Source organism: Pseudochaenichthys georgianus, chromosome 4 (genome assembly GCF_902827115.2).
Source record: "Pseudochaenichthys georgianus chromosome 4, fPseGeo1.2, whole genome shotgun sequence".
NCBI lineage: Eukaryota > Metazoa > Chordata > Actinopteri > Perciformes > Channichthyidae > Pseudochaenichthys > Pseudochaenichthys georgianus.
This window is the reverse complement of record NC_047506.1, coordinates 25225657-25240878: the sequence shown is the minus strand read 5'-3', so window position 1 is coordinate 25240878 and position 15222 is coordinate 25225657. Positions and strand designations below refer to the sequence as shown.

Here is a 15222-nt window from a genome sequence, read left to right as displayed (position 1 = left end):
TTGGATAAAGGCTGAGACAATAGCACAGCTTTGTCTTAGCACTTCTAGAGAGAGAAATGTCTTGCGCCTGTATGTCAAGCACACTTTATAATATTGGTCGTTAACACAATCCTTAATTTAATTCCCGCTGACATCGTCGGTGCTCATCAGTCATTGCTCCTACAAATATTTTAGTTTAGCTTTGTTGTGTTACTTTCATTGTTGATACACTGAGGCAATCATGTCTCCTGCTAACTATCTGGGAAGTTTAAATTGCATAAATTTCAGAGACTTCCCAAACAGCAGGTGTTCAGAATAACAAATGTTATTGCTTTCATGAACCGTGTATCATTATTGTGCGGGATTATTGAAAACAAGAGTATCAAAAGAGACATTTGTTCGTATTCAAAATCAATATCAAACATGAAGAGAGAGACACATAAAGAACAAATAGATCCTTAACTCAGCAGTAATGAGGTAAAATCTTGGAGGATGAAAACCTTCTAGAAAGGGGGAACCGCATTTTCAATGTTGCAAAAAAAGAAAAAACAACCAATGATTTAAAGTATCTCAGCATCAGAGAAGTATATATATATCCAATATTTATATTTGATGCTGGTTTTCATTTATTTATTTATCTCATTGTCAGCTTCTCTCATTTCCAATTAGGGTTTTAGCATATTGAACAAAGTGACAGACAGTCTGAGCTTTAAGTCTTAGTTTTAAAGATTTTTGGTGCAGTCAGTAAAAGTAAAAAAAGAAATCCCTTCATTTCGTCAAGATTTTATTTGGTTTTTCAAGATATAAAGAAAAAGCACAATGAGTAACTAAGAAACCTTCCGACGAACTCAAAGGCAAAATGTGGAATATGAGTATTCAGACTTGTATATACAGCAGTGGTTTGAATTATGTTGACTATTACTCTTCCCATATTTTCACACATACACTGTATGGCTCTGACATCTGACATTTCAAGCAAGGTTTATAATCCTCGTAGAAAAAGTGCTTTTTAAAAATAAACACCAAGTTCAGAATGTTACTGGAACAATCGTATTTCGATCAACACATACATTCTGCATGTTTTCTTTTTAATAACGTTTTTTACAATATGGCAAACAACATTGTTATAAGCACACAAATGACCATTTACATTTATAAATATTTACACTCAGAATGACAGCAGATAAGAATTTACTGTAAGAAAATCATAAAATGTTTCTTGACTTCACATCTGATGGGTCCACCCAGTACCCGGGCTGAATGTCTGATAAAGCTCTGAGCGGTTGGTGAATGGTCCCGCTCTGTCCTGACAGCTCAGTGTGATGCTGGGGGTCCTGCTAAATAAAATACTCCTTTTGGTTTTCAGTGGGAGCGCTCTGAGAGTCCACCTGGCTGCTGAAGGGGAGCTCCTGGTCCTCTTCCGGCTGCGCTGCTTTCACTTCCTGGTTGCGATACGTCTCCTTCCTGCTGCAGATGATTCTGGCTATTATCGCCAATGCGACCACGCAGACGAAAATCATCATGCCGATCACCCCTGAATAAAAATCAAAAATACTTTTAATTCAGAATCCAACTTACCAGGTTGCTTTTAATATTTTAGCAAAACCAATTTCTCCAAGAAATTGTTAATTTTGGACAACCTGCTTATTTTCTTCCACATATATATATGACAAGATTTATAACATTCTCATATCTGTTTAAAATGTTTTCCCATTTGTAAGGGAAACTTCTGCTTCAATGGAGAGTCAGGACTCAGAGAGAAACAGGACGAGCAGGAGTTCTGATGTCAAACACTAGGATTTAATACAAGCATCGGCCGGAGAATTTCACATCACAAATCACACAGTCAAAGATTCTGACTGCACGGGTGGGTTGCCATGTCCATTCTGATCAGCCTCGCATCTTGGTAGACCCTTTAACTAGTTTACCGAGAGCTAATCAGCATATTGGGGGAAGGTGTACGTGAAAACCTGGAGACACTGAATCACTTTATCTGACTCTATGGCTCTTGTGACCGAGAGTTGACCGGTCATAAAACTGATAATGTCAGCAATAGCTGAGACTTCCCATTCCTTAAGACAGATAACAGACTTAGGCTTCGTCGTAAATGTCAACAGGCCGAAAGGTCAAATATCTTAAGTAAAGACAAAATTAATCCCTAACACCTTGTTTATTGTCTCAGGCAAAAGCACAAGGGTGACGTGATACACAGTCACTCGTTTGACACAATTAAAGTTGAATTATCCATTTAACATTAAATGTGCAAGAAATCCAATTAGTCAAGATTCATATGTGCTTGATGTTATTGTTAGCACAATACAAAAACATCTACTTTTAAACTCACAAGGTAACCTAAATCGTTGCTTGTCACAACTTTTTACAGATCAGACCCTGTGTAACTCAGACCATTCCCATCCTTTATTATGTGTTAAATAATAAATCCAGTAATAACTGAAAGTGCATTGTTTTGGGGCAATGTTAGTTTTGTCACTCTATACACTCCTGTAATACGATCTAAATCTAAAATAGCATAGCAGAAATGGTGCAGGAAGACAGCAGGTGCGACACACGCTACTTTGTCTGTGATTTTCATCTCCCAGAAGATGGGTTTGTATCTCTATTCTGTAAAAGTTTTCCTAAGTTTTGATTTGAGCATCAACAACCTCAAATTGATGTCACTCAAGCTTTCGGTTTATTCGTAAAGCAAACGGAAGTTATGAAATACTGCATCAAAGTGGTTCGGTGCGAGTCTAATACCTTTTTGTCAGCAAAGTTTTCATGCGCCATGTGAATTCAGACCCAAAATCTTCTCAGTAAAACAGCCAATGCATTGTTTCTCCTTAATGTTGCTTCTTTCTTCTCTGCTACCAAGAACATTATTCTCTCCTCCTTCACATCCTTTTTAAAACACTTCTATCCTTCCCGTTCCTCTTTACAATGTGAGACTCTCCAAATATAAAGTTTTTAGCCAACCGTAACTTTTAGTCCTGCTCAGAAGAATACATTACCTCCGATTAGAGCTGAGTCACTCCTGATGGCATTGACTAAATGCTGACCTGGATCCACTGAATTTGGCTGGTCTGAAAGAAATAAAGGAGTCCAGAAAAGGTGAGTTAAAAAGCCTACAGAGAAGAAAGAATGGCGACAAAGATCACCAAGTTTGAAAAACAATCGAAAAGAAACAAAATAAAAAGAAGGAAAGGCGTGTGGACAAGGAGTGTGTGGGGATGGATATTCATCAGTCAGTGCAGTCACTGCTTGTTAAAGCCTCAGAACAACTACAAAAGACTTCACTACAGCTGTCTGAATGATCTCATCTGACATAGTGCCATCACTCAGTCTGTCTGCTAACGGAGGAGGATGGTTAATGAGCCCATACAAGTCTAATGAGCAGCCCAAAGAATACTATATTTAACTCTAGGGAGATGGGTGGGATGTCTGCCTAAAGATATATGTTACGCATAGTATAGGAAATAATGGCTGAGTCGTCTCCTTGTACCTGATACGGAATGTGTGGTTTCTGCCGCGTAAGGATTGGCTGGAGAGGAGGAGGCGCAGCTGGACTGGGCCAGTGGGCCACTGACAACAACAGGGCTGTCAGGGTGCAGCAGGGCAGCTTTCAGAGGACTGATGGAGTTAAAAAAAACACCTGACAGACAGCCGCTGAACCCGAGAGAGGCCAAGCCGGCCAGCTCTTCATCCATCTCACCAGACTCTGAACACAGAGAGAGAAACACAGAGGAGAGAAGACACATTTGTTATCAGCAAGTTCCAATTACACATTTGAAATACAGCAGTGATTTATCTTGATGTCGCCACGGTTGGGATGATGAATTGTATCTAATCTAATCATATTGCTGTTCATTTTGGAGCTATGATCTCCTGATAGTGGAGAATACTGAAAAAAAATACACATAATGTAAATAAATATATATATATATATGTTTTTGAATGTAAAAAGCTATATTTTGGACAAAAATATATTCATATACAATTCATGCACTTTGTAGAGGTTGAAGACAGTTCATTATCACTGCCTCTGAGATATTGAGCTCCCAAAAATGAAACATACCTATGGGACAATGCAAACACATAATTCCCTTAAATGCTGGTGTGTAAATACTAAAAAGGAACGTTGATGCTTGACACTGAAATGTATGCAAAAATAAAACACGCTATTTTCTGTATTCAACAGTACCAGGCCTGCATCTGCACTTATAACTGGCAATGAGTTTGCCAAATAGGAACATTTTATCTGGGCGGACATGCTATGTTTTGACTGTGAAGGAGCACACAGGTCCTCAGCAAAGTTCAATAAACATTTGGACATTACACTAGTTTTCATTTAAATACTGGATATACTGTAGATCAACACTTTTGTTATGTTTACCAGATGATGGAACATGTGAAGTTTAGCTTGTGTTATGAAGACACTGACCATATAGCCTCTTTGTTATCAGAACAAAACTAGTAAAATAAACGCAAATGAAAATACACAGACTTAAGAAACTGCACCAGCATCTCACTTGGCGCTTACCTGTTTACAACATCATTATTTGTGACAGCAGGTGCTACATAAATTCTTCAGTAGCTATAAATGTCAGTGTGACCCTCAATTATTCCTGCAGTGCAATTTGATTACCCAGCACATCATTGTCACCAATCAAAGTTATTGCCATGGTGAAGCAACTCTTCACCACATGAACGGGACGCTGCAGAGCAGCCTGGCTGGAGACGGCTGTTTATCAGCTGTATGTTTGATCCGGCTTTGATTACGTTTTTAATTAAATGTGATCCTCTGAGCATCAGGAAATTATTTTACTTTTAATTATAACACTCATGACATGTGTATATATATTGAGCAGCCTCCAAGATGAAGGGCAACACCTTTATGGGAGAAAAGGGTAATGACACAACTGATTTAAGTAAGAGCAGTAGCATTCGATTGTCTCGGATGGCATTCTATATTTTCTCTTCATCGTTAAGAAAGACGCACTCTCCTGTGTCTACCTTTAACCCTTCTTAGCCTTATACATTTAAACACATGCAGACAGGGCAATTTCTTTATAAGACAGTGTAGGTGCTTTACGTTTTTTAAACAATAACCATTAACCATCACTTTTTTGCGAGTTTTATTCAGTTTTTGTCAAGTTTTCATGAATTGTGTGTCACTACGCTCAGCCACTCAAACACTCCTTTCAGCTGCAAACACAAACCAAAGCCAACAGATCTCCAATCACTGGCCAGATTGTGAATCATTTTAACACATCTCCCAGCCCTGGTTAAATGTTAAAGTAGCTCTGTTAATTGATCAAACATGTCATCTGATAAAAGAATATCCAAGAACATTGTTAAAACTAAAAGGTAACATATAGAGTTTGGATGTTTGTGCGAGCAGTCAAATCCCACACTGACAGCTTTGGCCTTGTATCCACCAAACTGATGATTTCTGTCCACCTCCGCCCGGCTTCTGCCCTGTACCTCCACCTCTCTCTATCACCATCTCTCCCTTCCACTCTCTTCACCCCCCCAAGTCTCCCTCTCTCTCTCTTTCTCTGTGAGCAGCGCAGTCTATCCATTCCTCCCTGCTCCATTAGTCAGGCTGATGGATGACAGCACTGGCAGGGAGTGACAGTGTATCAACTATCTTGCTGCCTCTCTGATACCGATATGAGGCCGGGTCGCACACTGACAAGGCCCGGGTCAACAACGGAACATATTTAAGGAGCTCAACATAAAAACAGCACCAGCATCAATTTGTTGTTTCTAACATGGGCAACTTACGGTTGTTAGAGAAGAGCAGAAACATGTCATAGTGATCACTCTTGATTTATTTCGAACGTGTAAAACAATAATACAAAAAATATATAATAATAAAGAAATGAAACATGAGAATTATGATGCTGTACAAACTTAAGCAGTATCAAATTGATAAACAAAAAATATTATTGACTTACAAATTATATATAAACAAATGATGTACCTAATTACACATCCAAAAACTGGTTTTGTTAATATATTCATTAGATTTCTATATATTCTACTTCTTCTGATAACATATTAATTTAGCTCATTCTTGGTTTCAATTTCTTAGGTTATTTGAGAAATACAATAAAACAAAAACGTGTATGTTGTAAGCTGAAACCTCTCTTATCTTCAGTAAAATCTAACTTCTATTCACAGTCAGTTGGATATGTGATTGGCCACCTGTCCAGCCTGTCTCCTGCCTATCACAAAGGACCCTTTGACATGATAAGTGGATTAGAAAATTGATGAATGCATGACTGGATAGATTACAAGATGGCAGATCTTTAAATCCTATATAGCTTTATACTATCTAATGATTGAATCACTTTTAATAACTTATTGGAGGCAGCCAACATCTAGCTTTTAACACATCACCAAGGTAAGCACACCTACAAAGGCATTTTTGTTGCCGTTATTTTTGGTATTACAACTTTATTATACTTGATAGTTTAAGAGACAGGAAACAGCAAACAAGTGGGATGTACGAAGTAGTTTGAAATGCATCAAATGTCAATTTGTCAATCAAGTAAACTCCTGAATTAAGTGGCAGGGAGGAGGGATCAAAACCTGTTTTGTCTATTTTAACGGAGCTTGATTTTTTTTATTTTAATGAATGACTCGCGGTCTACCAGCATTGCCCCCGCGGGCGACCGGTCGCCCGCGGTCGACGTACTGGGCACCTCTGCCTTAAAGGTATCATGCTATTTTTAGGTAATAGCATAGGTCTCAGACAAATGTATAAAAAACATGTCTATGAAGTGTTTTGCTCAAAATACCAAACAGATCACCCATTCTAGCCATGCGTCATATCCCTCTATTTCACTTCCTGTTTCAAAAGTGCTGATTTTGGGTATAAAGCTTTAAAAAAAAAAGAAGATTGATCCAAAATAAAAAAGGAGGCCCCTTTAAATTAATTTGATTTAATAATGTTAATTTAAAATAGTTATTCATTCAGAACCTTTTTTGATACACAGCCCTATACTCAGCCCTGACTGTCTGTAGTATGTGTTCGTCTAATATGGAGCTATACCAATGCAGAGATAACCTAAAGGCATCACAACTCTGGTACACAGTTTCCCCTTTAAGAGAGTTGTGGGGCAGGCGGATCAGTCATAGAGGATGATAGGAGTGATGTGAAATTAAAATGTTCTGTTTGACTGAACTGTACTGTCTGATTTCCTGGTTTGGTCTGACCCATTCCACGGCAGCCGAGACTTATTGGTTGGTATGCTGTATCACAGGGTGCTGACTCCAATCTTCAAAGTAATTTGTTCTTTTCAATCTCTCCTCATTACCATACAAAGTGAAGGACCTTTTCTAAAGTTATTTCCATTAAAGCTGTCTGAAGCCCGGCTCAGCTAGAGAGACACAAATACTGTATTACTCAAAGCTTCAGAAACACAGATAAAAGTTCACAAACGTGTACTATTGTTCTGCATACCTACCAGTAAAATGCTTCTAATGCCACATAACAATGACTTACTGTAAGTGGGTGGCTCCAGCTTTAGATATTTCCAATGTTTTTGTGTTTTATCTCCACTGTAAAGTGCTCTCTTTGTGAACATTTGAATATGGATGTTAACTCGTTTTTAAAAGCACCACAGCTGCTGTTCAGACGGCTACTTTCCCTGTACCCAACATGATGAGTAGAAAACAGCAGCGTTTTGTCGCATAGGTCCAAACACGTCAGTGCTGTTATTCAAATGACTCTGTATAAGTGCTGGAGCCTCACTTACCCTGCACTTTGCCAAGAATGAGTGATTTGACGCTGTTGAATTCCAGATCAGATGTCAAGTTGAAATCCTCTCTGGTATTCTGATCGACCTGAAAGATAATGTACAGGTATGTCACATGTTTAAAAGGTAAAAGCTTTGAAGATAGAAAGCAAAGAGAAAATAGCTAAAAACTTTCAAAGACAGATATATTTATTTAGCATTTATTTAAATGATATTTGTCAGGCTTATAGTTATAGCTTGGAGACAAGGCAAGGCTAACAGAGGATCACAAGCAGCAACAAGGAGTTTAAATAACATGAATGATGAAAAGCTAGCTGGAGACTGAACCTCTGGTCTGACCTGAATATTGAAATAAGATTCAACCCAAAAAGCTGGACACTAATGGCCCCATGAGATGCAGGGGCTCACAGTAGCAGAGCAGAGAAGTGGAGCAGGCTGTGAGGTGATGAATGCCTCAGAGAGAGACACTCTTTTAATAAAAGAGCTTGTGATGTATTGCTTGCAAACAAAGAGATTGAGCCTGAGTGAATCATTTATCAATAAGACATCTGCTAATGTTGAAGTGGAGCCACAAAAAAGAATAACATTGAAAGAAGCTTGAAAACAAACAGGAAAATTACCATTTGTAGACCGCTTTGTTGTGGACATGTTGGTGATTTTGGGACCCACTGGCACTGCTGAGGGTATTTTGATTTTAATTATAATTTTTTCCTCTGATAATAAAAAAAGCTGGCTCCTGGTTTGTGTGTTTTGTGAACTGATGGTCATTTACATGCTGTGTTTACAGAGCACAGCGGAAGATTTGAAATTATGATTGTTGTCATAGAGTGAGCATAATTGTGAATGCATAGCCAACATTTGTTACTACATCATTACTTTAGTTTTTTATGTCCGATTATGACTTTAGTTTAGGTTGCACCTACATGTATGCCCAACAATTCCTGTTAATGAGTATTATCCCAGTTGGGTCATATTGTGATACGACTGCATAGAACACAAGTAAACTGAATGACTTAATTAATCTGCAGTGGCAAAATGCAGCAGTGTCTCAAAACAAGCATTTAAAATAATAATATAACAACCAGCGTCAGCTCCAGTCAGTGTTCATATGCACTCATCAGGTGCTTAGTGCAGTGGGCTCATTTAACATAGTATTACACAATGTGGATATCAGTGTGACACAAATATTGTGTTTGAAATTCATCGGTGTGTCACAGTGTTGATATTTGTTGCAGTAAGTGTGTGTACCTTCACAGAGACGATGTCTGCCTGTCTCCTGATGATCACCGTGTGCAGACGTCCATCAGCCAGGTCCGTGACTCTGCTCCTCAGCACCTCCACGTCTCGGCCGCTGTGTAACTTGTACCACACTTCCAACTCATCTTTGAAAACACAGCACCACAATGCAATCTTACTCTTTAAGGCAAGCAGATTCAGCATCAAAGATAATACTGTACGAGCATTAAAGTGTTTTCATTTAAGTTACCTTTTTATTAAAACATATATTGCGTTCTTGAAGAGCAATGTTCTATTAATCATATTTTATAAGTGTTAAACAATGTTGCTACACGTTGTAACTCTTTGATAATTAATAAGCACTTAAGCCTCCAAAATGTCCTTATTCTTGGCTTAGAAGACATGTATTCACTCCTTCAAATAAAGCTTTATTTTCAGCATACCAGCTGCTGAATTAAGAAGATAAAAACCATTACATACTTTGAGGGTTAAAACTGTATCTCTATGAATAAGACTCCATGATATTAAATGAAATGTCCCCCTTTTTTATAGTCTTACACTTAATAAATTCCACACCACTGATATAATGTGAATGCAGAAATTACAGATGAGCAGAAATTCAATTATTAAGATTTTACTTTTCCTAATTATGACCGACTTTGTTACTTCTTTTCACAGACTAATAGAGCAAAATCATAAGACCAAATCTTGATAATAAAAACAATCTTGCAAAGGGCAAAGCGTGCTTCAGGCTCCAAGCGAGTCACATGGATAGTAAAACGATTTGTTTTTGTATAGTGGCTCAGGCTCCTTTTACTGCAGCAGCTATATAAGAAACATGAGAAAAGTCTTGTGGGGCATCCAAAGGAAAATTCTCTCTGGGATTTAATTAGATGCTTTGTCAAGTGTGCACATGCCTGATGACGCAACCTAGTCTCACGGCATTTCGTGTTCACCAACACGATTTACCCCTTTTTTTCGTGTTGCACAGCACGATTTTAAAAGCAATGTATTTCTACTGCCTGCAGCACGTCTTTTTCTCTGGTCGGGTCGAGGAAGACCGGAAGCTGTGTGGTTCATAAAAACATGTTCTTACTCAATATCAAGGCACAGTTATTGCTTTTATTTGAAATCGTATAATTTCGGACTTTTGTTGCCGCCTGTGAGGAAAATAAATGGGGCTAGTTATAATTGAATAGTGAGTGCACCAAAAGTATTCCTTTTAACCTGACACTGTACATAACAAATCACCTATGCTGCGTGGAAAAGGAAGCAGCAGTGTATACAAAACTGAATGCAGGGGGAGAAAGAAACGGAAAAGACAGGAAAGTTTAACTCAAGCCAATGCAGGAAGGATAAAATTGGGTCAAACCAAAAGGAAAGAAGGAAAAAGAGGTAATTGTCCCCCTCACCATGATTGTTGATGAGCAGTGCCAGGTACTCTTTATAGACAGAGTTGACGTAGAGCAGAAGAGCAGGACTCTGAGCCGTCCTGAAGCTCAGGGAGATGTTTTCTCCTCTCAGTGTCACATCAGAGTAGATGGAGGAAGGCCAGGCACTGCTGTTCCTATTCAGCTCATGGGGCTCCTTCAGGTTGTACGTGATGGATGTTGACGACTGAAAGCTGGCCGATACCTCTGAAATGTAGAAAGTTGACCAATGAACCTATAGCTTTCTGACTTGTTCTTTGCTGCCCAAGTCTGCATTGCATCTGTAATAGGAGAGTCTGCTTGATTAAGGTCAAACTGGAGAAAAAGTTGTAAAAAACTAAATTTTTAAACAAGTTGTATATGTTTAATTTCAAAACATAATCAAATGTATTTACAGTTTATTTCAATCGTATTTTCTAGAAGCCTGCTTCCTTTAAACCTACTACTGTAAAACGTTAAGCACACCAACATTGTAGCAATAGGACTTAAAAGCTTTTATTTTAAAATCCAACAGTTTCTGATCTATTCTCTTAATTTTACGCATTAACCGGTTAAGGCTGTCAGAATTTCAGTTAATTGTAATTTAAATACTTTTTTTTGGGGAGTTAATTAAGAAGGTAAGCCTGGCTCAACAACATCCGCCTCTAAGGACAATAGTGTTGTGTGCCAGCCTATTCCTTGGCTCACTGCCATTTCCAGTTCAGGTTGATAAACATGCAGGTGGTATCCATCGTCTCTCTACCACTCAGCAAGAAAGCAAAAAAAGGTATTCTCCAAAAAACCTTCCTAAATCATAATCCCCTTCTACAGTACAGATTGAGGTTAACACTGTCCAACAGGCCCTTGATGCATCACAGCGGCATGGTGAGCCAGAAGATTCCTTTAAGACAATCTTCATGCTTGACCTTCAGGACAGAACAGACTCATTATGTCTCACTCACAACGAGCATGGAGAGGAAGCTGTGCAGACAGTGATCAAGAGAGAAACTCAGGGTCAGTCTAATGTCTGCTGACTGAAGGATCCTCTACAGAAAGCCCTAATCTTTTCTCTCCACTCCTCTTTAAAGCACCAGGGATGGGTCATAAAAAGAGTGGCACGTAAGGCTGTGAAATAATTCTCTATTGGCTTGCAAATGCATCAACACTTTATGCACTTTAAGAAAACAAAGTTTTGAATGTCTTTTTTATTCTTTTACCCCATTCATTTCTGGAGCAGTTTCCTAGCACACAACTCACTCTGTCCTTCGTAGACCCAAACATATAATGAACTTCATGCCTATCACCTCTTATATGCACGAGGAAATGAAATTGTCATTATACTGTAACTCTACGGGCAGAAACATTAATGCAATAATTTGCAGTTGGAAGCAGGATTGCTTTAAAAGTGAAAGATGTCATCAGGCCGTATTTCAGATTTTTTATCCAGCGTGTCAATCTGTCCATCATATATAATTGGATCGGTCTGGAGTTCTAGATCTTAAAATATCTAGTGAAACTTTAAAGGTCTGAAATGAAGTTATCTATACCTATAATGAACGTTTGTATTACTAGTAGCTTCAAAAGGAAACGATTCATAAACTGATGTCAAGGCTCCAGTTTTGCATCTTTGTGTTTAACGGCAGGAAGTCTGTGTCTTTTTTAATGTATGTACCTTTATGACAGAAGGGTCCAGTGTACGCCGACTGGTCACAGTTGCAAGAGAAACCGCTGTCTCTCTCCTCACAGCGACCCTGGTTCTGGCAGAGAGAGCCGTAGCTGCTGCAGTGGCCCGGGCATCCAGGTCGGACCCCCGGGGTGATCTTTGCCCTCTCCTCCAGATCCAGAGTGACGCCGTTCAGCTGCAGAGAGCGGATGCAGCCCAGAAAGCCTTTCTGTCTGGACGCAGTGCCTCCTGAAACACAAACAAACTCAAATGATGCACTAGTACTCACACACTCAGTGTGAGTTGCACCAGATTTGACGGACTCTAAGCAGCCAAACTAGAGCTTTGAACGTGCCCCAATCCTCACCTTTTCAAGAGTATCCATGCATGATGCTTTTATCATCAAGCCAACACAAATATATGGTTACAATAACAACACTTATATCCACCTTTACTTACAGATTCAGCCACCTATAATTCCTCTTCTTATCTGAAGCCCTACCAGCAAGTCTTAGCTAACCGCTCAAAAACCTTTGCAAAAGAGGACCCAACAAGATGGCGTAAATTCAATTGGTCAGTGGGACTTCTAAGAGTAAAAAGGCAATGAAGACTAATGTATTGAAATATGACGTTTTAAATGCTTTATTGTGAGGACACTTAGATCAGTGGGGAGTGTGAGACTGTTTTAATCTTCTGCTAAGAAACATATCTGGGGAGGTGCAGAGGCTTCAGTGGATGCATGTCGTGTGCTGCATGTACGCCATCATTTAGTGTATTATGGTTGACAGGCATATCTTGCCACTGCAGCACAACAAGGTCTACTCTGCAAGGCACTGAGACATTAACACACTGCCTCTGTCTGTAGCACTATATTGGCTAACTGCGTGGCTGATGAGCCATCTGTTATCTCACATTCATGCTTTCCACGAACATGCAGAAGGAGAAACTCGTCCTCCTTTCACCTGACAACTAATATGCTTATAGCAACCGCAAAATGACATCTCTCCAGGAGTTCAAAGCATTCAACGTCTTATTGTGGATCCACAAATGACAGTTGTGATTGTTCCTGCAGAAAGGATTTGGCAGGGTATTACTGTCACAGTTTGAGTCTGGAAAGCTTCACATGTTCAGTCAAAGATGCTTTTCACACCACTTCATCTCTAACCTGTGAGGCTCCAGGCTCCTTCTGCAGCAACAGTTATAAAACCCAGACAGCTCATTAAGAGAGAACCAGAGTAGGAAATGTAATTAAGCATTTTATTTGGCTCAATAAGATAAAATGTATTACGCATGCACAGCAAACGTTCTTGTGATCATTTATATTTCACCTTTTTATCTTTGATCCAGACTCAGCATGCACCTGCTGTTTGGAGTGTATCGGTGTTTTGATTTTAGATACGTAGTGAAAATGTCCTCTGAAGAGTGAGCATTAATTCATTGATGAATTGAGGTGTATGCAACCCTGTCGTGTTTACCTAAACCAGGAAAACCTGAATTGTGTCGCAATGGTGTTCATTTGTTTTGTGCTATTAAATATTTACCATGCATGGTACCCTTTGCCCTCTTTCATTTCCAGCCACTGGCGTCTCAAAATCAACAGCTGGTTACCGTTGTTGAAGTCAGATCGCAAATAACCAACACAAAATGTAGTCGCCCAGAAATGTATGCAACACAACAGGCACATATTGGTCACTGCTCTCATCGCTTATGATCAGAAATGCCAGGAGGCTGATGTCAGCAGAGCACAACGCTTGCTTAAACCATACCCATCTTTATATTGATCTAAATTATGAAGCAGCACAGTTTTAAACTATACCATCACTGTCATGGCTGTTAACATACTTTGGGTTTCTCATGTGTTCATCAGCCAACACAGACACCAAGACAATACTATAATTTAATAATTCAAGTACTATTTTAACTATATCTCAGTGTGTGTGTAACATTGTGTTAACACAATTAATTCTTTCCTTTGGCAGTAAATTAAGTTGAACCACAATAACTTTGTGTCACATAAATTCACCCGAGGCAATATTACGGCTAATTAATTCAAACTAACAAATACCCTGTCTTAATAAGTTATACAAGGCAATTTTCGATATAAAAAAATTGGACACACGCAATGAAGAGGTGTTTGCAGTGTTGTGAATTATGATTTCATGAAAGGGAGGCTGCTCACATTATGGATTAACAATAACAAATTCTGGATCACTCCCTAAAAAGAGTCGAGGCACCCACATGCATATTGTTTATCTGCAAATTAAGTATTTGTCAAACACAAACCACCTCTCCGAAAGCAGTCTATTTCAAAATCCCAAAGGATTTGCATTCAAACATGTTAATACCTCTTAAAACACCAACCAGGACAAGTGCTGCCCATAAAAGGAGAACAACCTCACGGCCACTTCTCTCTGGCTGTTCACAGAGGATTATTATCTTAACACAGAGAGCCAATCAAAGCATACATCCATCTCTCCTACCACTGTTTGCTGATTGATTTTCACTTCGAATGCGTGTTTACAAATGTCCATAATATTTGCAGAAATATAAGGTCTCATAAAACAAAGAAAATCTCCATGTCCTCATCCACAGTTTTCAGGAAAGATCAAGAGGTTTAAAGGAATTATGAAAGTCTGTTGAAGAAACGAAGTAAAGACAAGTGAGCTCAAACTTCTGAAGTACACTTTTTGAATCTGTATTTAGGGATTGCGGTATTCTCTGGAATTGTTTAAGATTAAAAGTTCATGTTTAGTGATGGTCAATGTTATTTTTTATCAAAGAATCCTATTAAAAACTAGACTAAACATGATGTTCCTAACAAATATGGCACGTGTTTCCAAAGTCTAATGTGGTTTATTCTTTTTGTGGCATAGACTTCGTTGCTGTCCAATCGCACATCAGTGAGCCATTCTGTTGCACACAATTTATGTTTACAATGGACACAGCTGTTTATTTATAGTTGTGTTGATCATAGAGTGTAAATAAATAGTCCCCAACAAATGAACTAGTTGTTCCTGGTTTTCTGCGAAAAATCTACAGCTGTTTTAGAAAATGGCTGAGCCTTAAAATGAATAGTACATGTGACATCTTTTGGAAAGAATTACATATTAAATAGACTTGGGGATGAGTGTCTCAAACAGGGTATAGAAGAAGAGGTGAAATAAAAAATAAA

The 15222-nt window shown here is 38.7% G+C and overlaps 1 protein-coding gene across 1 annotated transcript in view; it reads right to left on the bottom strand.

Moving 5' to 3' along the window:
* Positions 1–801: 801 nt before the first annotated feature.
* LOC117445922 (contactin-associated protein-like 4) overlaps positions 802–15222 on the bottom strand; it is a 188271-nt gene continuing 173850 nt past the window's right edge. Inside the window, exons 18-24 of the mRNA XM_034081867.1 lie at positions 12060–12299; positions 10391–10615; positions 8991–9124; positions 7743–7830; positions 3479–3694; positions 2988–3059; positions 802–1513 (exon numbers count right to left, since the gene is read on the bottom strand). Of these exons, the coding sequence (XP_033937758.1) occupies positions 1317–1513; positions 2988–3059; positions 3479–3694; positions 7743–7830; positions 8991–9124; positions 10391–10615; positions 12060–12299 (1172 nt within the window). The 3' untranslated portion in view covers positions 802–1316. The remainder of the gene's footprint in view (positions 1514–2987; positions 3060–3478; positions 3695–7742; positions 7831–8990; positions 9125–10390; positions 10616–12059; positions 12300–15222) is intronic.